Below are 22500 nucleotides of genomic sequence, written 5' to 3'. Positions count from 1 at the left end.
TTCATTTTGTTTCCCTGAGGCGCAGCCGAGGGAAACATTGAGACTTCATGTGACTTCATGGGCCTATCTCCTTTTTTACGGAGGATGCCTGTGGGCAGACCACGCTATAAAGTTTCGCAATCTTCGTAGTCGCAAATGGTAGTTAGCCACGTGCTTGTGATTTTCAGTAAAGTTAAGCCCCTTAGGCGAATTGGAAATAACCGGTTCGGAATAAAATACTGTACACCGAAGATATCATGTGCTAGTAGGCATTTTACGTATTACCTAAAAATATTTCAGAAATCCATCGATCAAGCAGCGAAATCAAGCAACAAAAGCGAATTACCGTAGAGTTCCGATAGTAGCGACCCTCGTTACTTTCGGAATTAGCAGCCTTTGGGGTTCGCCACTGTCGGGGAACAAAAATCGTTTTCAAATAGAGCTGGCGCGAGCTTTTTTTCCGAAATAAAAAATGAACAACATAAAATTAAAAAAAGAACAACATTTTATTTGCCTTCCGTATGTATAGACTGTGTCATAAAAGAAGATAACAATGATAAATACAGCAAAAAACTATATAGAAAACTGTATAAAACTATTTAGAAAACTGTATAGAGTTTTCCATGTCAATTTGAAGAAACGTTCCTGTTGTCAATACGAAAGTATACCAGCTTACGGTAGTTGTTGCATCGCACATCGCTACATCAGTGAACTGATGTCAAGGACGAATGGTGGCCCCTTGTTGTAAATTTAAGTTCTTTATCTTGAACAATTTGTGACACTGCACGAACATATTAATGGTATACGGTATACCATTTAAAAAACTTGGTCTCTCTACTCTCGCGCCAAGCCGGACAGAATCCTCGCCCTGGTTGCGTGAGCTTGTGTGACGACCGTAAATTTCCTTTTTTTTTTTTTACACCGAATCCGTTTACATACAGAAGTTACTTTTTATTAGAAAAGAGGTTTGAAAATATCATTCAAACAAAAATATTTCGCTTTGAAACGTTCAGTTTGTAAGTTGCTTAACAGTGCAACCCGCCTTACCGTGGCCGCCCAACAAACTTTCAGATTTGACAATGACGTGTAAATACGTCAACTCAACAACCCATGCAACGGTTTTCAACTTACAACTGTGCCAACTTTGCAAGGAGGCTTGACTGTCAATCAAATCCACACATCCTGATTGGCGGACAATTTGTAAAAAACTTTGTTACGTGGCCACGGCAAGGCGGGTCGCACTGTAATACTGCATTCGCTATCAAGCGCGGTGCGAGTCAAAAATTGTAAAAGTGATTTCAGAGAGGAACAGAGAGAGAGAGAGAGGAAAAAATAAACAGGTTATTTACCAGCTCTGGGTCGGTCCGTACAGCGAAAAACTGTGACCTCGGTCTTGATACAGCTGCCCTCGGCCTGCGGCCTCGGGGATATCAAGATGTTGCAAACAGAAGAGTTTCCTCAGGGTTTTTTCAAAAATGTTTGTTATAGGTGGCCACACCTGGAAACCACTTATAAAGCAAGGTAGTGGTACATCGATCTATCAACCCCCTGGAGCTACGACAACAAACCACACTCAGCCCAGCCGCGGTGTGTTTCAGAGAACAGACTGGAGTTTAAAGTGAGTCGGTGTTAGATATTCCCTTGAATTCATAAAACTACGTGGTCTCTGGCACTTTGTTTACAAAACCTATGACAAGCTATCAGTTTCGCCGAACCTAAGGGCTAGCGCTCGAAACGTCAGCTTTCCAAATCTTTCACGGTGGTTATTCGACCTTTATCAACTCGTTTGATAAAATCAATTTCTGTTTCAATCTCCCACCGACGCAGTTGTTGCATGTTTGAACAGGTGGTAGGGCGCTGTACAATCCTTATCAGGTTTTATTTTTATTTATTACTTCAAAGTTTTAGCGTTTTCATGACAATCTCCAGTGCAAAATAATTGCTTAGTTGTTTGAGCTGCTACAGCTGCGTTGTTTCCTCGTGATCTCGAAACTCTAATCCGTGCTCGTGGAATGACAATAAGGGTGCTTCTTACGAGGTTCGATAATTTAAGATCGAGTCGAATCTCTCGGCTCCATGCACGACACTCGAATCTCGCGGAGATCGAGTCGAGACCGTCAACTTACTTTCAACCGGGACAGTAGATGAACCATTTGGGTAGCTCAACCCGAAAAGGGCTCCCTCCAGGCAATCAAACACCACCTCTTATAAACCATTCAGATTCCTTTTCGCCTGTTGTTCATTTTCTTTTCCCTCCTGCCAAATAGTCACATTGTAACTAAACTAATGTGCCCTTTGATTTGTCTTCTAGGTACGGTGGAGGTCGCTCCTGATGGAATTGTACATTCAACGATCATGAATCATTGCATTCACAAATATTGGTCATTTGTATTAAACCAAACATGGCATGTCCTCATAAGAAACCTCTAGGGTTTCACTGCTTGTCATCGTCGAATATTGTAGATTGATTTTTCCGTTCAGCCGGTCACTAAATATAGTTTTCAGTTTACTTGTAGTTTTATGAATCTTTTAATTGTTGGTAGCTTTATAAAATCTCGAAATAGATATGTAAATATTAGTCTTGAAGACGATACTCTCGTTTTGAGTCTTGTTTCTATTTGTGTTCCATATTTAGCGGAGTGCCCTTTCCTCTGATAATCCAGCGTTATAGTTGTAAATATTATGGTTTTAGTCTTCTTGCAAGCTATAATGGAGGTCACTCTAATTGGTTTTCACAAAATATCTCAGTGGCTCATGTCTCGTTATTTAAAATATTTAATTTATTACCAAGCACTGAATAAATACCGGAACCTCAGTTTGAGCGTTTGATAAGTGAAGTTAGACAAGAACCAATCCTTTTCTTTCCTGAAAGAATCTATTCGTGATGTCAGTATCCACGTAAACAAATATGCACCATCTTGCAGTATAGAGGTTTTGTACGGCAGCCATGTTGCATGGCAGGAACAATAGATTCTTTTTCCCATGGGAACAAATGTTCTTTCTAATGCAAAACATTTTCATTGTTCCTGCCGTGCAACATGGCTGCCGTGCAAAACCTCTATATAGACAATTTAAGCAATTGTCTCGTGTAGACGCCTAAAGAATTAAGGTGTCTCCAGCGGGATTCGATCCCATGCCCTCCGCGGTGCCGGTACGATGCTCTGGTAACTGAGCTAATGAAGTCATACAGTTAAAGGGAGGTCAATTTGTTGGGCTCGTGTGTTCCCGTGAAAGGAATCGATGAAAGAAATGTATACATTTTGTAGTGCGGGCTATAGACGAAAAAGAGAAATAATCCTTGCATTTGTCAGGACAATTGAACCAATTCGTTTATAGATACCTGAAAAATTCAGAGATCATAAGTGTGAATCCCGTTGGAGGCACCTGAATTTTTCAGATGTCAAAAAGAGACAATAGCTTCAATTTTCCAGATAAATGCGAGGATCATTTCTCTCTTTCGTCTATAGCCCGCACTTGTAAATATATACATTTCTTTTGTACAAATATTGCTGGTGTTACTTTGTTCAACAAGCCAAGGTGTCTTTTCAAGGCTGCTGCCTAACGGTCACCCGGTCGCCTGGGGCGCCTTAAGCCTGGTTTCCATATTATCGTCCAGATGCTCCCGATCGCCCCAGTCGTATCAAATAATGTTCAGAGGCGATCGAGACGATTATATGGAAACACTACCCATACGATCGAAATCGACTCGGGCGACTGAGACGACCTCGAGTGCTATCCAGATGATCGAGGTCGTCTTAGTCGCCCGGGTTGTTTGTGATCGTCTAGGTGGTGTTTCCATATGATCGTCCCGGGGTGATCGGGACGATCCGGACAAACAGATGGAAACCAGGGGCCCGTTTCCCGAAAGTCCCGCAACTTTACGAGCCATTTTCGGGTGTCACAATTCCTTTTGCAACTTAAGAACGGAGAGGATTTAAGTCGTCAAACTTCAGAGTCCTTTTTCTTTTTGTTACCTTAAAGACATGTTAAAAGACCAGCTTTCCAAAACAAGCGGTTAGAAGTTTCACAAATGGCTTTTCGGGACTTTCGAGAAACAGGCCCCAGGCTTTATTTGCGAGCGCTGGCGACCAAATTTCTGAACGAGTAGCCCGAACGGGCGCCTAACTGATAACAAAGTGATTCATCCTCACATTCTTGTAGATTTGATCCCAGCTGGAGATTAACTGGAGATTAAGCGATGAAAAAAGCGATATGGTTGGAGAGAAAGTACGCAGCTAAGGAAATTCTACAAATAAACGACTCTTCAACTTGTAAACGTTTACAATATTGCTAAGGGATATTTTTTGTTACCCCTAGTAGCGCGATGAGACTGGGTCGCAATGTGATTCCCAAATATGGACATGCTACGTCCGTATGTTCATTTTGTGCACGCGAGGGCAGTTAAATTCGGTTTAGGGTTAGGGCCAATTTACACGGTACGACTTTTGTCGCATGCGAGAAAGGTTTACGACAGGCCCACGACATGATTTACGATTGGTGTATACGTCAGAAAAAATGTCGTGGCATTTTAAAACATGTTTTAACGCTGCGACAATCGTAAGTCATGTCGTAGGCCTGTCGTGAGCTTGTCGCATGCGACAAAAATCGTACCGTGTAAATCGGCCCTTAATAGACCATTTTACAGTAGTAGCTAAGTTACCTGGCCTAAGAATGGGAACGAGGTTGCCGGTGACCCTGTTTTGATACAAACCTTCTTGCTTTTGTAATGTTAATATGGACTAATTAGAATTACAACAACACAATTTACATGATAAAAGCAGTGGGGGCTGTATCAATACAAGGTCACCGGTAGCCTCGCAGCCAATCATAGGCTAGACTTAACTGATTAGAGTGTAATGTAAAGTGCTAGTTTTGTACCCCATATGAACCAAACCTACGCATGAAATGGAGGCTAATGCGGGCAAACCTTTTCATACACTAATTTGCCCGCCTTAGCCTCCATTTCATGCCTGTAGATCCAGTCCAGCCGTGAGAACTCGAAAATGGTCAATTTCGCGCGGCGGCCATATTGGCCATAGACAATAGATTTCGTATCCCGAGTCTCGAGTGAAATGTTGTTGAACGAGTTTCGGGACTAGGGACTCAAATATGGCCGTCGTGTGATTAATGCCCATTGACGGTAGAAGTAGGTTAAGCATACCCATACCGCTTTCATCCAGGTCATGGGTTTCACAAAAGAAAGTGAGGTCACAGTAATCTGGTTCGAAGAATAACTTGCAAAGTTACGATTGAACACAAAACTCTTCGACACTCGTGCTATGAATGTGTTCGTAAGCCGGTTAGGTAGGTTAGGGCTGAAACAAGAGTCCTTTACGTCTAGATGAATGGTGCGACTTTCGCATGTCCATGAAAAAGTGTTCGCAATTTGTTTCACCGACCAATGTTTGGCAAGATTTAAACAAAGCTGCTCCTTATTCCCTAATATGGGCAATCACATTATTGCATTTCAAATGACGTCAAAGCGAAATGCTGATCCCTTTCCAAAAAGTTCCATTGAGAGATAAACATATGAAATGGATCATATATGAACTGCGGATATGAAATCAAGTGAAGCTATGATCCTCGCAGTTATGAACGCAATTTTTGCAATTGCGTAGAGAAGCCTCATTCCTCACGGGATCATTAGAACCCACAAATGACCAGCTCCCAACGTCAGTGGCTTCATAGCTCAGTTGGTTAGAGCGTCGCACCGGTAACGCGAGGTCACGGGTTCAAACCCCGTTGAAGTCCTGAATTTTTCTGGCTTCTCTACGCAATTGCAAAAATTGCGTTCATAACTGCGAGGATGAAAGCTTCACTTGAAAGTCGCTCTATTGAGAGATAATTATGCTTGAGGTAAGAGGCTGTCTTCGTCATGGGTTATAAAAGGAGCGAAAACAGTTTCCAAACTAGAGAGTTGGTAGTACCGCTGGTTGGTTGGCGGTCATGATTTTTTAATTATTTGTATAAATTATATGGTTGTTTTTGGCAGGTGAAGTTTTTTCCATTTCTGGAAAAAAACTGCTTCCGGCGCTCTTGTTCAGTGCGACCTTAAAAGACAAACCGTCCAGCTGCTCTTTGTCTACTACCCAACGAGAAAGAAAAATAAAGATGCGACCGTCAATTCTACGCGGTCACATCCATTCCAGCCGCGAGATAAATTTACTGCCCTTTCTGACAAGAATTCCATCCGTTCAAAAGGATGGTCTTGTTTTCCCATGAAAAGGGAACATGGCCATTATTCAGAGTAACTACAAAAATGAAGAAACATTTGATCTCTTGAGAACTTAGACCTTTTAATTTATTACCATAAAAATATTTTCAAGTGACGAACTATATACAACGTTTTATTGTGTCTGCCTATTATTTAAATAAGTATGTTTTACGTCCCGGATTAAAAATCTCAATTTCAAATTTCCCTGTACACGATTCGTAGACTGTGAGGAGTACATCCAAAATATACCGCACGAAGTGGACTGATAATTTGCTGACGTTTGGTTAAATGTTTGATTACCACTTAATTCAAATTACTTTTCTATGTCGAGGCTTGTTAACTCCTCAAGCTAACAAAGACTGCTAATATTTTGATAAATATATGCAAAAAGTATACTGAATAGAAAGAATACAAAAATAGAGAAAGAGTCCTACAGACACCCGAAGATGATATTCCACACAGGCTAGTCAAGACTTTGTCTTGGAAGTACAAAATGGCCATTTTTATACTAGAGAAGCATAATCCATCCAGACGAATTATGCGTCTCTCATGTTACACGTCTAGTGTAAACACGGGACGAACTATATAAGAAGCCAGACGTCTGGGACAAACTTGGCAAAAAGTAATTTTTTTTTCGCATCATGCGTCTGGACGAACTATCCACTTAAGTACGTCTTCAAAGACGCACTGAACTGGATAGTTCGTCCAGACGCATTATGGGTCTCCAGAATAAAACAGCCAATGCTCTCCAAAAGCTACAAAACAGTGTACTCTTTATCGCCCCGTTCCCGGTCCACACAGGCCTAATAGCCCATGCTCTGTTGACAACAGTCACAGAGGAGTCCTGGGCCCGGTTGTTCAAAAGCCGATTAACGCTAATCCTAGATTAAAAATTAACCAAGGAATTTATTTCTCTACTCCCAAATGCTGTTCAACGCTGATATTCTGCAAAACTTTATATTAGAATAAGTCAATCTTGAAAAACAAAAATAAGCAAAAGAAACTGTCACCAAAAAGTTGAAAGCATGAAACAAAAGTTTACGCTAATCCTGGATTAAGTTAATCGGGTTTAGAACAACCGGGCCCTGGATACAAGAACAAAATCCGGATACTTGCGGACGTAAAAATTTTTGAATACGCAGAGAAAAAGTTGCGCATTAAAAAAAAAGAATACAGATACGTGTGGACAAGGCCAATATCTCTATGAACAAGCTTTTTGCCGTACTTGCAGGAAAAGATTCAGTGCCACAAAACGCATCTCCAATCTTCTCTCAACAAAGACCCATCAAATTAGCGATATTTGATCGCATTAACAGGAATAATTGTCGACGAAAAAACCGAACTATACTGGGCCAAAGAAAACGTGGGAACTTCTGAGCATGTCCAATTCAAATTCAAGTAAATAATTCGAACGTTTAAACTTCCCGGTACGAGAATAGGAACTTACGATCCACGACGGCGACGTCGACAAAAACGTCACGTCCAAATATTAGGGAGCTTACGCAACGAGTACGGCGACGGCAACGAGGACTTCATTTTAAAATACGAGTTCGCGTTATTCATATCACTTCGAAACTATTTCATGTCGTTTCGCGTTAAAAATGTGTAGTAAATGTCGAGGAATTAAACTGGTATGAGTGAGCTGGAAGCGTAGAGAGAGAACTGAAAATTCATCGTCATGTGCTAACGTCCTCCACAGAACCTTGAATTTGGTCATTTCACGTCGTTATTTAGGAGATGACGGCAAAGAAATGTACCAAAATGTAAAACGCACGTGCAGAGCCATTCTCTATTTTCGAATTCCCCATAATACACTTTGTTTGCCCCCCAAATTTTGCATAAACTATTGTTTTCAAATGCTCTCGGGGACACTGCATATTCCCAAGAGCATTTGAAAACAATGGTTTATGCAAAATTTGGGGGGCAAACAAAGTGTATTATGGGGAATTCGAAAATAGAGAATTGTTTTTGCTCACTAAACCTATTGTTTTGTAGCGTCGTCGTTGCCGTCGGCGTCGTCGTTTCGTCAGCTTCCTATTACTCTGCACTGTCGTCGAAAGTCTTAACGCGATTATTCCGTCTTGTTCACTTCGCGGGATGTGGGAGAAGTGTCCTAAAAATAAATTGGGACGAGCAGTTTCGTTAAAACCTTAAATTTGGTGATTTTGCGACGCTGTTGTGCAGAGTACCGCAAAAATGTACTAAAATGCGGACGGCATGATCATTTAACCAATGATGTTCTTGTTTTGTGGGGTTCTCTTTGATGACGGCGTCGTAGATCCTAAAGTCCCTAATGTTAGGAAGAAAAGTAGTCCTGATTATGCTTTTATGCTAGAAACACTCGATTCTGATACTCTTCCTTCAACAACGGGGGCGTAAAAAGAGAGTACACTGTCTTCTAGCTTCAATACAAACATGAACAATTCTAACTCGCTCCAAAAAAATTTCAATAATGATAGGCTCCAAGCAAACAATTTGCCCAGCAGCGTTTCCCTCTGAGATATATTGACACTGTTTTACTAAGTTATTTATCCAATTCACAAGAAGGAGCAAAATGAAGTTATTTTATCCAACACCACTCTTAATTATCGCATATTCATGAAAGGACTGGACATCTAAATTTTAATCCAATGTGGAAGCTAACGGGAGTCAAAAGCCGTCTAAAATACCTGCAAGACAAGTAGAGATTGGGTCCCCACAGTCACGTAATTACGCACTGACTTGCAAGGAATTGCGTTGCTTTCAAATAAAAATCGGTTTCTAACCCTCATATATCAAGTAATTTTCGTATCGAAACTTTGAAGAGATCAATATGACCAGTAAGTATAAAATAATGTAACAGTAAGTTCTTCGTATAATGATAAAAAATTTAATCCAAGACAAAAATATCAAGTCATCTTTAGCTAATAAGAATTTAACGGTGATAGCTGCTCGATTACTTCCCATTCCACCAAAGTAAACCATCTGCAGAAAGACAAGCACAAAATCCGTGAATTTGTGAAAGGTTTCTGTTGTATGGCCGGCCTAAAAGATTAACAAAAAGCGAACGGTTAATAACATTGTCATCTCCACGGTGCAGCCCATTTACCCTGCTTCTCGAGGACGTGCAGAAAACCATGGCTAAGAGCGAACAACAGCCCTATTGTTGGTTTTACCTCACGTGATCAACAGACATGTTTTTCAACGAGAACAAAAGATGAGAGCTTCAATTCCAAGAGGATTGGGTTGGGACACCAACATGGCCGCCGTAACGTCATTTGAAACCGAGAATATTCCTGTCACAGCGTTTTCACAGACCGGTTTTTCTTAGATTGAATTTCCCGCGAATGCGACTCCTGCAGGAACTCGATGACCAATCATAAGAAACTAACTTGACGTCATAGCGTCACCGAACCGGAACTGTCATTGTTTTCTTTTTTTGTTGAAAACGCAGTCAAAAAAAAAAAGATTGGTCAGTGAAAATGAAGTCACATAGGCTTAATATGGGAGTCGTTCCCTCCTCGTCATGGGCTCCAGGGAAGTGTTATTTAAAAGTTTTGATTTTCAAGACGAGGGAAAACCGGGATTGCTCTCTCGGAGAAGGCATAACGAGAACTCTACACTACAGGCAAGCGAGAGCATCTCACGCAAAAACGCGTTAAAAGGAAGTTAGCTGTTTAAAATGTTTGAGCAAGATACCACCAAGTGAACAAATAACTTACCAGATCATGCTAGCAAGAGGAAGACTGGAGATGAGCTATATTTGCCAAATGTTCTCGCCTCAGTTTCCTGTTTCCTGCAATGGTTCCCGTCATCTTCAGTGACTGCGGATTTCCTTTCTTAGTTTGTGCTTTTATCGCAGCAGGTGTGACGTCACGATTCATGAGAGCAGCCGCTGCCATCTCAGCTGCAGATTGCCGTGTCTCGTTATCGGTGCTGTCTTGAGAAGACAAGGAATCGTTACGAAACCTTTGAAATGACTGAGTTTTGCCATTCATTCTTCCTTGCTGCATTTCTGCGGCAAGCTGTTCAGCGTGATTTACTTTCGCATCATTGGCTTTCGTAAGCGCAGGTTTAGTTCTCAGAGATTCGTCTCTTACTGGTGAATCCACACTAGAAACTCTCAAAAGCTGTGGGCCATTTTGATTGTTTCTTTCTCTTCCAATTATCACGTGTTTGCCTCGCAAATCACTGTTACTACGTTTCGGTCCTTTACCGTGCGCATGCTCTACCTCCTCCTCGTCACTGGACCCATTCTCTCTCGGTCTAGGAACGGATTTTGACCGGCCATTCGGAGAGGATCGAGATCCGTTGTGCACTACTGGATCCTGGCTTTCACTGCGCGTCCTTCTTGGTCGTCGAACCACGTATGGAACATTATTACGAGCTAAACCATTTCCATTAATACTCAATAGATTCGGTAAAGATTTCCCCACACTAGTCGATGGCTCAAAAGTTCTAGAGATCTGCTTTCCAACTCTAGCAGGGTTTTCGATGACTGTATCTTGCTTATCCTTAACTCTGGAGACAAAGCTTCCATTAGGATTCGGATTCGACGCCCACGAACGAACGTTCGTATTTTCTACCAACTCTCTGGCATTTTGTCTCGAGTCACCCCTTTTGAGGTCTACGAAGTTATGGCTATCGGAGTCCTTTAACGAACGCCGCTTTCCGACAATGTCCGAGTAACTGTCTATATCCGAATCGGACGGATCGGCTACCGAAGTCGTCCGAGAATGATCCGTAATGGCGGACACTGAAGGACTCCTTTTATTAGTCCGAACGTGACCGTTAAAATTCGAGTGTTTATTCGCGCTTGAAAACGGCAATGCCTGTGCTTTGGACAACCCTCGCGCGGGCACGGTTTTTCTTTCAGGGTCTGGTACCGACACTGGAAGACTGGCTTCACTGGACAAGTGGGCCTCGGACTTGACAGGCCGTGAGGTGATGCTGGTTTTGGACCTCACACTTGAGTTCTTTGTGATATCCTGTGTGGAGCCCTCGCTATCTCTGGTCCTGTTGTCGAGGTCTGATTCCATCGAAGCTGAAATAAGTGACAGGCTGGAGATGATTGTAGATGCCGAGTGAACCTTGGTGAGCTTGAAGGTAGGATCTTCTTTTTCAGCGGGATTCTCTGAATCTGAGAGAAGAACACAGTAAACGCCATCAGATTTTGTTGGAAGTGTAACAGCTCTCGTCAGGTGACATTATTTGATATCGAAGCAGCTTCTGTTGTCTTATAAGTCTAACCCGTTATTTCTGTATTGTAGCCTATTCCTTTCGGTTTCTGTAGCAAGCCAGTCACATTACCACCTTGCGAGAGCTGCTCAATCGGCTGGTTTTCCTGTATGTATGAGCCACTGTTTCTGTTCTCATGATTCCCGGATTAAATGATTCCCCATGCGAATTTCATGACAATAGAGTAACTAATTCAGCAAAAAGAGGGCGAAGTAAATAGCGCATATTTGTATTCGGGGATGCTTGTAGGAGCGCGCACGAAAACTGAAGAGACAATTTAAATCTGAAACGTGAACAGAGCCAGGAAATCTAATTGAAAAGAGGCAACTAGTGACTCGATTTACAAAGCGTGATGGCGTTGCTTGTGAGAGCGAATTATCAGTTCGACTCGGAGCAAACGAAAGCACATCCTATATCCTCACCAACAGGCTTGCTACCCAAGCAATAGCCAGCTCATCGAAGTGCCCACCCCACACGTGTCACTGCTCGCTCTCGCGCGTAACATTTCGCGATCCTCGAGAGGGAGAACTCGCACGCAGGCTAGCTACTGTTTCTTCTAATATTTTATACGATATGGCTGGTTCAAGGTAGAGAAATGGTAATCGTCTTACCAGTAAGAGCACACAGAGCCTGTACTGTGCATTGCACGGCGCGCCTGCTGTTTGCTTTGCCAGATCTCAGCATCACTTCATCTTTGCCAACACCGATCAGATCAAAGCCGAGAGAAGCGAGAAGCTCATGGCATCCTATGGTGCGCCAAAGTTTGAGCTTCAGAGGGACCTGAACATTGTTCATTCCTTGGGCGAAACACGAAAGAACATGGCTAAACTGAAAGATAAATATCGTAGTAAGGTTAACTCAACTCTTGTGACTCAGCAAAACAAACTCAATTTGAGAAACGACACGAAGTGTCCTTTAGTTCTATACAACAACTACCCATTTGCAACATTGAAGTTAGGGTTGGGTTAATGTTAAGTTGGGATCATTCTTCTCCCCTAGATAGAGAAGTAGGGAGGGTAAGGGAGACACTTCGTGACCTTTACACCATGTATTTCTTCCTGTAGTCGTAGAGAAGGGACATAACGTACCACTTATTATATGGCCTTTTTTTTGCCCAGTTTTGGCCTGTTCTTCGTCCTTTGGATAATAAAACTCGCTCTCGCTGTGGCTCTCTTCGTCGCTCATACTAAAGAAGTACCTGTATGCTAGTTTTTCTTTCAGTTATTGAAAATATAGTTGTACTTTGTCCATATTTTTTGTTGTTTTCGCCCACGCGCTCGTAGCTTTTAGTCTCAACTCAAAAGAGCCGTCGAGCCGAGAAAATAAAATTTCCTAATGCCCGGTCATTACAAGAAAATCTTGCCCGCTCAGCAGCCAATCAGAGCGCGTGTACTATTGTAGCCATATAATAAGGGATTTTAATCAAAATGTGCAAGTATTTCTGGTACTGCAGACGAAATGTCATTGGATTAAGGTTTCGACTGCCGAGGTTTAAACTGATCAACTTTCAACTGAAATTTTTCTCACTTTTGATACAAAAGGAGTATCATCTAAAACATACCAATGAAACAAGCGCCGTGTTAACAGCATGAGCGTTGACGAGTTTTGACAGCGCCTGAAGGGTGGTTGGACTCAGCCCTGAAGGAAAACGCAACAAACAAAACATATGAAAATAGAGGAAAATGAAGCGAATAAAGAAAACCGAAAAAAACTCAATAAGAGTTTAACGTCCATTTCCCCTCCACCTTACTCTCCTTCGAAAAAAAATTCTTTTCAAACTCCTACCTAGTAAAGCATGCAGATGATTGCTTGCGGCAGCAAGTTTATCAGCGACTCCACTAGTGACCGATGGGAAGAAAACAGAGTCTGGGATGCCATTAGAAGCCTTTTGAAACCGGAAACCAATGAGCTTTAGAAGCTCGCGCCATCCGTTGGCTCCTTTTACTTTGGCATCTATGCTTGCGTCAGCTGTGTACATGGACGACCGCTGGCCTTGACGAATGCGTTGCTGAGCTTTGTCGACCTGAAACCAACCGAAGAAACGAAGTGATAAATTGAATCTTTGAATGGGCAACTTGGAGAGGTCTCATTACCAGCTTCACTTAAGTCGAAACGTTTTTAGCACGCGCCAATCCGTAATTTTCAATCACGAATTGCGCCAAAAATTATTTCATATGCTTGTGTTCATTATGTAATTCAAGACCGCTTTGTGGTCCTAAAGTGTTGTTTCCTTTTAAAAGTGCTTGACTATAAGCTGTTCGAAAGCGTGACAATAAATAAACCAATGAAGTTCCGATCCAACGCTTACTTTGGAGCCAAATGGCAAAGTAATTTTATCGTTTTCACAAGATTCTTGAGCTAAGCTTACGAAGAATAATTCACTGAATACAAGAACACAGATTCAGGAAAAAAAAGAGTAGCAGAAAGAGCGCAGTTTGCCGCCCAGCTTACCAGATGCACAAGGACCTTGAGTGCGTCTCTGCAGTTGCCAGGATTATCCAAGAGCTTTGAAATTGCACCACTCATCAAAGCTTCCTTGTTTGTGAGTGCACTGTCCCCGCCCACCAGCATGAACCCTGCCCAGTTGGATGGGTGCGAGAACTGCTTTGTGGCTTGAACCACTTGCATAGCTTGACACAGCGCTTGACTGGCCAGCATCCCTTGAAGAAGACTGCCATAAAATGCTTTGAGCAATAATTTGCACGCAAGATCAGGGACTGGCCATAGGGATATCAATACACACTGCGCACCCGCTGACAAAAATGATCTTGTCAGCGCAATGACTCCATCCGAAGTAATACGATTAGGAGACGAGTGGTTGTGCGCAGCGCCGATGACGACGAGTTTCGCGGATAACTTTTGATCTAAGATGTCAGATGCTGTGAGCAGAAACTCGGACAGCGCAGGCGCCTCTTGCGAGGTCACATCACCAAGAATATCAAGGCTTGCACCTTCGGGCGATCCCGCGGGAGTCGAAAATCTCTGATCGTTATTTTGCGGCGCAAGGATAAGTGATGAGAGTTTCCATGACACGTGAGTCGCAAAATGCACACACTCGGCCTTCGGCAATCTTTGGACTACTTCGCTCTTGGTCGCAAGATTACTAAGCAAGGGTTTGGTGTTAAAGAGCTCAGCCACTATCTTCGCTTCGTGTTCAGCACTTGGGTTCGATTCCCACTGACCGAAGTTAGTCGGGACCTTCGGATTTCCTATCACCATGATGGACGACGCATCCAAACCGGATCTTCTTGACGACATAACTTTGCCATTCGTGGCCAGTGACTGAAGGGACGGAACAACGATTAAGCGAAAGCGTCGAAACAAATACTCTTTAGAGAGGCTTCCCTTCAGGACAGGAAACGGAACAAGATACAAGTCTCCTTGTAAAACCAATGCAAGCTCCGAATCTTCGCCCTCAAAAGATGACGACGCTGGTAAAGCGTCTTCCATGGGAGCAATAAGCAACTCGTACAAAGCACGAAGAGGGGGTTTTCCCGACCAACCAAGCTTCTTGTTACTAGTTCTTACACCGTTCAACTTTCGCACATTCTTCTTTGACCAGAAATTCATCCTCGAACTTGAGCGGAAACTGGAACCAAGAGACAAAGAAGACAAGCTGATAGTTTCATCTTCATCCGCTGAAATGTACGATTGTGGACTCGCACCGGTGCTGAGAATACTTCCTCGTTCCCAGGCTTCCTCTGTCTCACTGTCAGACAGGCTTGCGGTACGACTTAAATTCAAATGTGGTTCAACTCCCAAGGCGTCTCTCACTTGAGTGATGTACGAGTCTAACAAGGTGGAGCCTGGTGAATACCCAGCACTGGCACTCTGATCCAAATCAATCGCTATTTCGTTGTCGTGGTCTCCATCAGAAAGAAGAGTGTCGTGAAATTTCACTATTCCTTTCCTTGGTGTGATGAGCCAGCTGTACAAGTGTCCAGCAGCAATCGAGTAGTACAAAACACTGCATTTCTGGCTTTTCACAAAGTCTGTTATATGCTCCGGTGAAGTCAACGGATTCTCCAAATACTTGGAAATGCCGTTCTCCAATCGATTACTTCCTTGTCGCTCCTGGAGCAAACCGATGAAGTCTCGGGTTCTGCTGCGCTCAGCGACTGCCAAAGCGTCTCCGTGGAATCCCTGAGATACCAAGACACGCTGCAAAACTTGATAGGTAGCTGCCTGCAACTCGTACAAAGACATTTTGTACTCGCCAGTGTGGATTCCTTCCTCTCGCAGTTTCTCAAGCAAGTCTGCTGCACGGTACAAGTGATCCTGTGCTATTTCCAGCTGATTATCAGCTAAATATGACAAACCAAGTCGATGATGGATTCGAGCTTCGTCTTCATTCCTTCCCAGCGTCTTTACGATAGCGAGGCCCTGTTTGAGGTAGGAAATGGCCTGGGTATAGTTATCCAGTGCGTGGTGTATTCTACCTAAGGAGCTATAAGCCTGTGCTTTTGCTCCTTGATCATTAATGTCAGACGCGATTTTAAGATGCTGTTCCTGGTAGACCACCGCCTGTTCATAATTTCCGAGAATTTCATGTGTCGTACCCAGATGGTACGAAGCGCGACCCTTGCGCTCTATGTTGTTCTGTTTATCGGCAACAGCCATTTCTTCTTCGTGAAGTTTCAGCGCCTTCTCATATTCACCCATCCTCTGATTCACTACACCAAGTCCACAGAGAGCATCTCCTTCGTTGATTAAATCATTGCGTTGCTTTGCCAAAGACAATTGCTGCTCAAAACATGCAAGCGCTTGTTCGTAATTTCCTAGAATCTTGTGCATATTTCCAAGTTCACAATATGCTTTTCCCTTGGAGCGGAAATCGGCCAACTCATGCGCAACCACCAATCTCTTTTCAAAACAAACTAGCGCTTGCTGGAGATTTCCCATGGTTCTGTGCGCGTTTCCAAGTCCACGATACGCTTTGTCCTGGTCAGTGGCACTGTCTAACTGCTGCGCAGCCGCGAGGTATTTCTCATAACATTTTACGGCCTCCTCGTGATCACTCAGCATGTGGTAACAATCGCCAAGATTCCCGTACGCACGTCCGCTTTCGAGCACAGCGCCAGCAACTTGCTCTAAAGTGGCGATCTGTTGCTCGAAAAATCCTAACGCTTCCTGATAATCATGAGAGTTTATTTTGGTGATTCCCAAGTTGCCACACGCTTCAGCTTGCATGATACAATCGTCCAATTCATTGGCAAGGCTCAGTTGCTGAGAATAGCAAGCAAAAGCTTCCTTGTATCGTTGCATACCTACGTGAATTGCACCCAAATTACTCAAAGCCCTGCAGATTCCCAGTGAATCATTAACGCGTCTTCTGAGCTGTAGCTCAGTTTCGAAAGAGGCCAAGGCTTTCTCCAAATTACCTGCAGTCTTGTGCGCGCTGCCTAACGCACCACGTGCTTCACTCTCAAGTGATAGAACTTGCGCCTTTTTCGCAACTTGAAGTTGCTCCTGGAAAAAGCGGATACCTTGGTCAGTGTTTCCTAAGGCAACATGAATATCTCCGATGTTGCCGCAAGCTTTGAACTCGCCTTGGACATTCAATGCTTCCTGGGACACAGTCAAAAACTCCTTCTGACACTCAAGCGCTTTGTCTTGTTTGCCAAGCGCGCTGTACACGAGTCCTAGATTACAGTAAGCGTGTCCTAGACTAGACCTATCTTCCAGATCCTTTGCCATCGTCACGTTTCTCTCGTAATATGGTACCGCGTCCAAGTAATTCCCGAGGGAATAATGAGCATACCCAAGATTGTGACACGCTTTACATTCGCCAAGTCGATCTCGCAAATGCCTGCAAATTGATAGGAAATTCTCATAATAGGGTATAGCCTTGGAGAAATTGCCGCAAGAACTGTAAAAATTTCCCAAGTTACTCAAAGCAATGGCCTCGTTTGATTGATCACCAAGTTCCTGAGAGATAGCCAAGTGTTGTTGGTAATGTGTCAGTGATTTATCAAGGCTTCCAATGGCTTGATAAGCTACTGCTAGATTTCCTTGCGTGCAAGCCTCCGAGGGTCGATCGTTCACTTCTTTGGAAATTAACAACTCTTGCTTGTGGAATTTAATAGCTTGATCATACCTCGCGCATGCACTGTAAGCGCATCCCATGTTCCCATAGGCTTGTCCTTGGCCTGCTCGGTCCCCCAGCTCTTTACAAATCGCTAAGTGTTTCTTGTGCAGTTTTAAGGCTTGTCCATAATTCCCTTTCTGTTGGAAAATAATTCCTAGATTGGAGAGAGCGCGCCCTTCCGTGGCCCGGTCTTTGAGCTTCATTGCTAAAGCCAGCTGATATTCATGAAAGGTCTTTGCCTGCTCTGTATCCCCCTTGCACCTCAGCGCATGCCCAAGACCTGCATACGCACGTGCCTCCATAAATGAATCCTTCGTTTTCTTCGCCGCATCCAACACCTTCCTGTGGTACTGAATGGCTTTCTCGAAATCCCTCTTGTAATGAAACGCGCTTCCCAAATTGCTATAAGCGCGCCCTTCTTCTGTTTGATCTCCTAACTCGACAGCAATTTTCAAATGTTCCTGGTGGCACCTGATTGCGTTGTCGGAATCCGATAGCAGCACGTGCACCGCTCCAATGTTGCCAAGCTCTCTGGCTTCACCTTGTTTGTCTCTCAACTCCTTGTAAATCTGACAAGACTGCTTGTGGCTTGCCAACGCGTTGGAATAATCAGCTACTGACACATAGGTGTGTCCTAACGAACTCAGTGCTGTTGCGGATGTTTTACGGTCTTTCACATTCATTGAAATTGCCAACTGAGCCTTTTGATGCTCAATCGCTTCTTTGTACATACGCTGGGAGTAATACGCTCCGCCGAGGTTGCCATGCGCTCGACACACTCCCGCTTTGTCATTTAACGATTGCGCCGTTTCTAAGTCCTGTTTCATGTATTCCATGGCTTTCTTTATATTTCCGATCTTCCAGTACGCCGTACTTAGCGCCGATATGACGGATCCCCTGAGGCGCAAGCCACATGTTCCGACCTTCAGAGCAGCCTCAAGACAATCAACAGCAGCTGTTACGTAACCGACTGACAACAGCTCTTGTCCAATCACAGAGATCATTACAAAAGGGCTCTTGTCAAGTTTCATTTTGTTCAGCTGGTTGTAAGTTGGCTCCAAGGCGGCTGTGGAAATCAGTGAAAGTAAGACATGATGGCATTAGTCCACTAGTTGGGTGATACTAACAAAGGATATCAGGAGTTTGAGTAGCCAATCAGCGCGCGTTCAGCGCTATCCACTGTTTTAGTATATACTAATAAAGTATGTACGCATAAATAGAACATCCTACAAATGATGTGTCACAAAATATACCTTGGCTGTAAAATTGTGACATAGAGATTGCCACACCCACCAGTTACCTTTCCTTTATCGCATACGACCTCGGAAATGTTCACAAACCAATATAACTCAAACTGTCATGGAAATAAGTGCTTTCGACTCAAGTGTTTTTGACAGCGGGAAAATCAAAGAAATCCAATTTACTTCGCTAGTAAACAAAGCAAGGTCAATTGACTCAAATGATCTGAATCCTTATAATGCTTGTCGCACCTTGTGTCCACACTGCCATTGATTGCTGAAAGCCGCTTTATTAGAGCGGTTTTCGACTGCGTATAATGATTCGTTTCGCCCTTAAAGCGTCTCAATTTAAAATTATTATCTCAACGATATTCGATTAATTGCATATTTTCTCATCGGACGTTTTGGAGACATTTAAAACGAAACAATCATTTGCTTTGAAAAATTGAAGATGAACTGGAGGAGGCACCACACCGAACCTAACAATTTTCAGAGGTGAAACAGCCCGCACATATCTTTGCCAGAAGAGCTGTTGACCGATTTTCTTGAGTGTATTCTTGAATGAATATTGGCAAAGTAATAAAAAGGTTAAATTAGTCCTCGGCAGGGTTCCAACTACGTATGTCTGCTTATATCATTTTCCACAACATATTACCGACGGCGGATAAAAGAAATTCATCTTTGCAAGAATTTTTGACAAGGAGAAGAAGTTAGTCAGCAATTTGCTGAATGTTGGTAACACATTACTCACATAATATGCAGATTGTAAAGTATTTCATTTGCGTTTGGGAAAGCACGTTGCACTCGTTTAGGACTTGTAGCTGATTAATTTCAGCAAAGTTTTCCTCGAAACGGGTTGTGTAAAAAGGAAACTCACATAATCAGTATGCAAGATAAAGATTGGCTAAACAAAATGGCGGGAAAGGGAAAAAACAATACTCACAGATGTTTCACTAAACCAAAGCAAGTATCACAATATTTACCTCTCAATGGGGACTTCATGGCGGCCTCAGTCAGAGAGGTCAGCAGTTGGGGACTCTTGTCATCCTGCGCAAGCGCAGAGGCAAAAGCTCCGAGGGCGTCGGCATGTCGCCCCAGGCATTGCAAGGCCACGCCTTGTCGATAGTAGGCCTGGAAACCACAACATTGCGTAAGCACATTTACATAAAAAAGCAAACAAATACGCTATTAGCCGAATTAAAATTAAAAGGAAATTTCAAGTCAATTAAGCTAAGCAATCAACTGTTTTCTTTAAACTATAACTACTCAAAGCAACAGAAACGTAATTTCATCGAAACAAATCATTTCAGCGCAGACGGAAAACGCGCAATTACTATGTTTAGTATTTTCGTCGTAAAGCGACTGTTGAGCAACCGCCCCCCAAATGTGATAACTGCTTAAAAGAAAGAGGCAATTTCTGAACAAACCTCACGCGGCATTTCAACTTTAAACTGCACACGACGGCCAGAGGTTGATGCTTTAAAGCCGGCCATTGCAGCCGTCTCAAAAACGATAAGCGTGAAGAGGATACGGTGGGTCTGTTGATAACTAATGAGATTGTCGCGAATTACACCATAAAAGAATATAACGTTACGAAATCTGACACTTCTAAAATAGTATAGCTTTTCCGGCGGAAAAACGAGTAGCGCGGCGTTTGAAAGACGGCCACCCAACTTGTCCTAGGACGGAAAGAGCAGGAAACTCTAATTAAATTGGAATTGTTTTGACTTATAACATCGCCTTTGGAAAGATGGAGGTACTTGCGTCGAGTGAGTATTAAACATACTTCATTGTATTTCCTGTTAAAGGAAGTATTTAAGCGAAATTGGAGAACCTTTGGTAAGAAGCTATTTTTATTCGATGGCACTGCAAGGCACGCAAGCAAAAGATGGGGCCTAAAATCATTTGGTGAATAGCTATGTGGGTGCAATATAACATACGGTAATTTTGCAAGCAAGGTAAAATATCAGACTGCAAACGATAACTCCAGAAAGTCTAAAAAGATAAAGTTATGTTTACATCAAAGGCTCTGCCTAAATAAATATTGAAAAACGTCCACCGCGTGACGAATTAAAAGGAAAGAGCTTTCTGAGTCTCTTATTACCGCAGGATCTGTCACAACTCAACAATTCGCAGATCAGATATCAAGGCAAGAATATTATCACCGCAAGAACACAATAATCAGGTGCTGCAGACTGCAGCATCAATAATTGATCAATAATTATTTTGCACCCAAAAGAAGTCATAAAAATTGGCTTTAAAATAATCGATCAATTAAAGCTGCGCCTAAAGGATGATCTGCACTGGAGTTAAAAGAAGTCGAGACAAACATCTGATTATAAAGAACTTTTTTTAAAACTTCGGATATCAACCCGCAGCCAGTTGGTTTCAGCGCCTCAAACTTTACGGAGTTCAGACATGATGTTCCAACTCCGAATCTTACCTTAAGTCCTTTGATTATTAAGGAATTCTTACTCTTTAGTCCACAGTTTGAAGATTCGCGCACCATTTTTGCAAACATCAAAACAATAATAAGAAATCCGGGGAGATTACATTAATTGACTAGACCGACTCGACAAATCTGCGAGGAAAACAACATCATCATTGACGTCCTGAGTTCGTTAGGCCACGTACAAGCAACTGAATAAGAACAATGAACAGTAACAGCTACTTAACAAAAAGCCAGCAATATCTATGTGATTGATATAACTAGATCATTACGTATTCTAGTAGCGTACACGCTCTGTTAATTGTTAAAAAAAATAGAATATTGAGCCCCAGATGAAAAGGGTACAAGGCTTCCACAGGATTGCAAAGCACTGTTTCGTATTTGGTGATATTAGCGGTTACTATGGACCGCCATATCAATATTTTGGGTGCAAAACAAATCGTGCCTTGCACAAAAAAGCTATTGATCTGGTGCGGTTAGCGTTTCTGTATCTTCAACTTATTACTGATAACAACAATAGGAATGATATCAGAGAATGAAATAAAGGTTACATTGAGCCTCAGTCTTGTGTCCATAGCAAAATTTGCTCGCTATCAGAAGATTTCATTATCCACTCGATGAAGTTAACGGTCATTTATTAAATGTAAGAAGTCAAATTTGTAAAGCTTAAGTGACAATTTTGATGATGATCATCTTAGGCAAATGATACTGATAACGAGAAATTATATCAATATTAATAATGATCATAATAGTAAAAAACATAAAGGAGGATAATGGATGTATCATTCCCGAATAATGATGAATGGTGTATTAACACACCATTTCTGCTTGCGGAGTAAACCTATTTAGTTTCTAAATCTTCTTTCATTCTACAACTACCTGTTTATCTCTGTATTGTTGCGATGTTATGTTTAATCCACCATGAATAAAGGTCGAATTTTCATTCAAATGGCTCAAGCTGCTAACATAACCCCTGAATTGCTTCTGCTCGAATCTTAAGTCTATTTACGAGCCGAGTGGCCCATCAGAGCCGGAGCGTATCTCGGTTTCTGTGGCATGAAGCGACTAAGGAGTATTTTTTTTACTCCCCCTAGATGGGATGCCAGTCCATCGCAGGGTTACCCCCAGCATTTCGTCGGTACCCATTTCTACACCTGGATGGAGAGAGGCACCATGGGAGTAAAGTGTCTTGCCCAAGAACACAACACAATGTCCCCGGCCAGGACCCGAACCCGGACCACTTGATCAGGAGTCGACCACACTAACCATGAGGCCATCGCACCTCCCCCTCAAATCCTAAGGAATACACAATCAA

General features: G+C 42.7%; 2 protein-coding genes and 1 non-coding gene across 8 annotated transcripts in view; 2 read left to right on the top strand and 1 right to left on the bottom strand.

Moving 5' to 3' along the window:
• Nucleotides 1-2795, top strand: part of LOC137974617 (serine/threonine-protein kinase MAK-like) — a 19793-nt gene extending 16998 nt beyond the window's left edge. The window contains exons 11-12 of the mRNA XM_068821529.1: nt 1468-1597; nt 2291-2795. Of these exons, the coding sequence (XP_068677630.1) occupies nt 1468-1597; nt 2291-2312 (152 nt within the window). The 3' untranslated portion in view covers nt 2313-2795. The remainder of the gene's footprint in view (nt 1-1467; nt 1598-2290) is intronic.
• A 2862-nt stretch (nt 2796-5657) lies between these two features.
• Nucleotides 5658-5730, top strand: Trnat-ggu (transfer RNA threonine (anticodon GGU)). Its single transcript has one exon. It is a non-coding gene; the product is annotated as a tRNA-Thr (tRNA).
• A 580-nt stretch (nt 5731-6310) lies between these two features.
• The window catches only part of LOC137974607 (tetratricopeptide repeat protein 28-like), a 30861-nt gene continuing 14671 nt past the window's right edge, over nt 6311-22500 (bottom strand). For 3 of the 6 annotated variants that reach the window (XM_068821514.1, XM_068821516.1, XM_068821517.1), the window contains 7 exons: nt 19720-19867; nt 13862-18564; nt 13196-13433; nt 12972-13048; nt 12022-12238; nt 9895-11312; nt 6311-9217 (listed from right to left, as the gene is read on the bottom strand). In XM_068821514.1, coding sequence (XP_068677615.1) covers nt 9904-11312; nt 12022-12238; nt 12972-13048; nt 13196-13433; nt 13862-18564; nt 19720-19867 — 6792 coding nt within the window. In that variant the 3' untranslated portion in view covers nt 6311-9217; nt 9895-9903. Of the gene's footprint in view, nt 9218-9894; nt 11313-12021; nt 12239-12971; nt 13049-13195; nt 13434-13861; nt 18565-19719; nt 19868-20163; nt 20285-21179; nt 21555-22500 lie in introns of those variants that run through there. The other 3 variants (XM_068821518.1, XM_068821519.1, XM_068821515.1) reach the window with 3 other exon arrangements.

This window comes from Montipora foliosa, chromosome 11, assembly GCF_036669935.1.
Source record: "Montipora foliosa isolate CH-2021 chromosome 11, ASM3666993v2, whole genome shotgun sequence".
Lineage (NCBI taxonomy): Eukaryota > Metazoa > Cnidaria > Anthozoa > Scleractinia > Acroporidae > Montipora > Montipora foliosa.
This window is presented reverse-complemented; position numbering and strand designations above follow the sequence as displayed.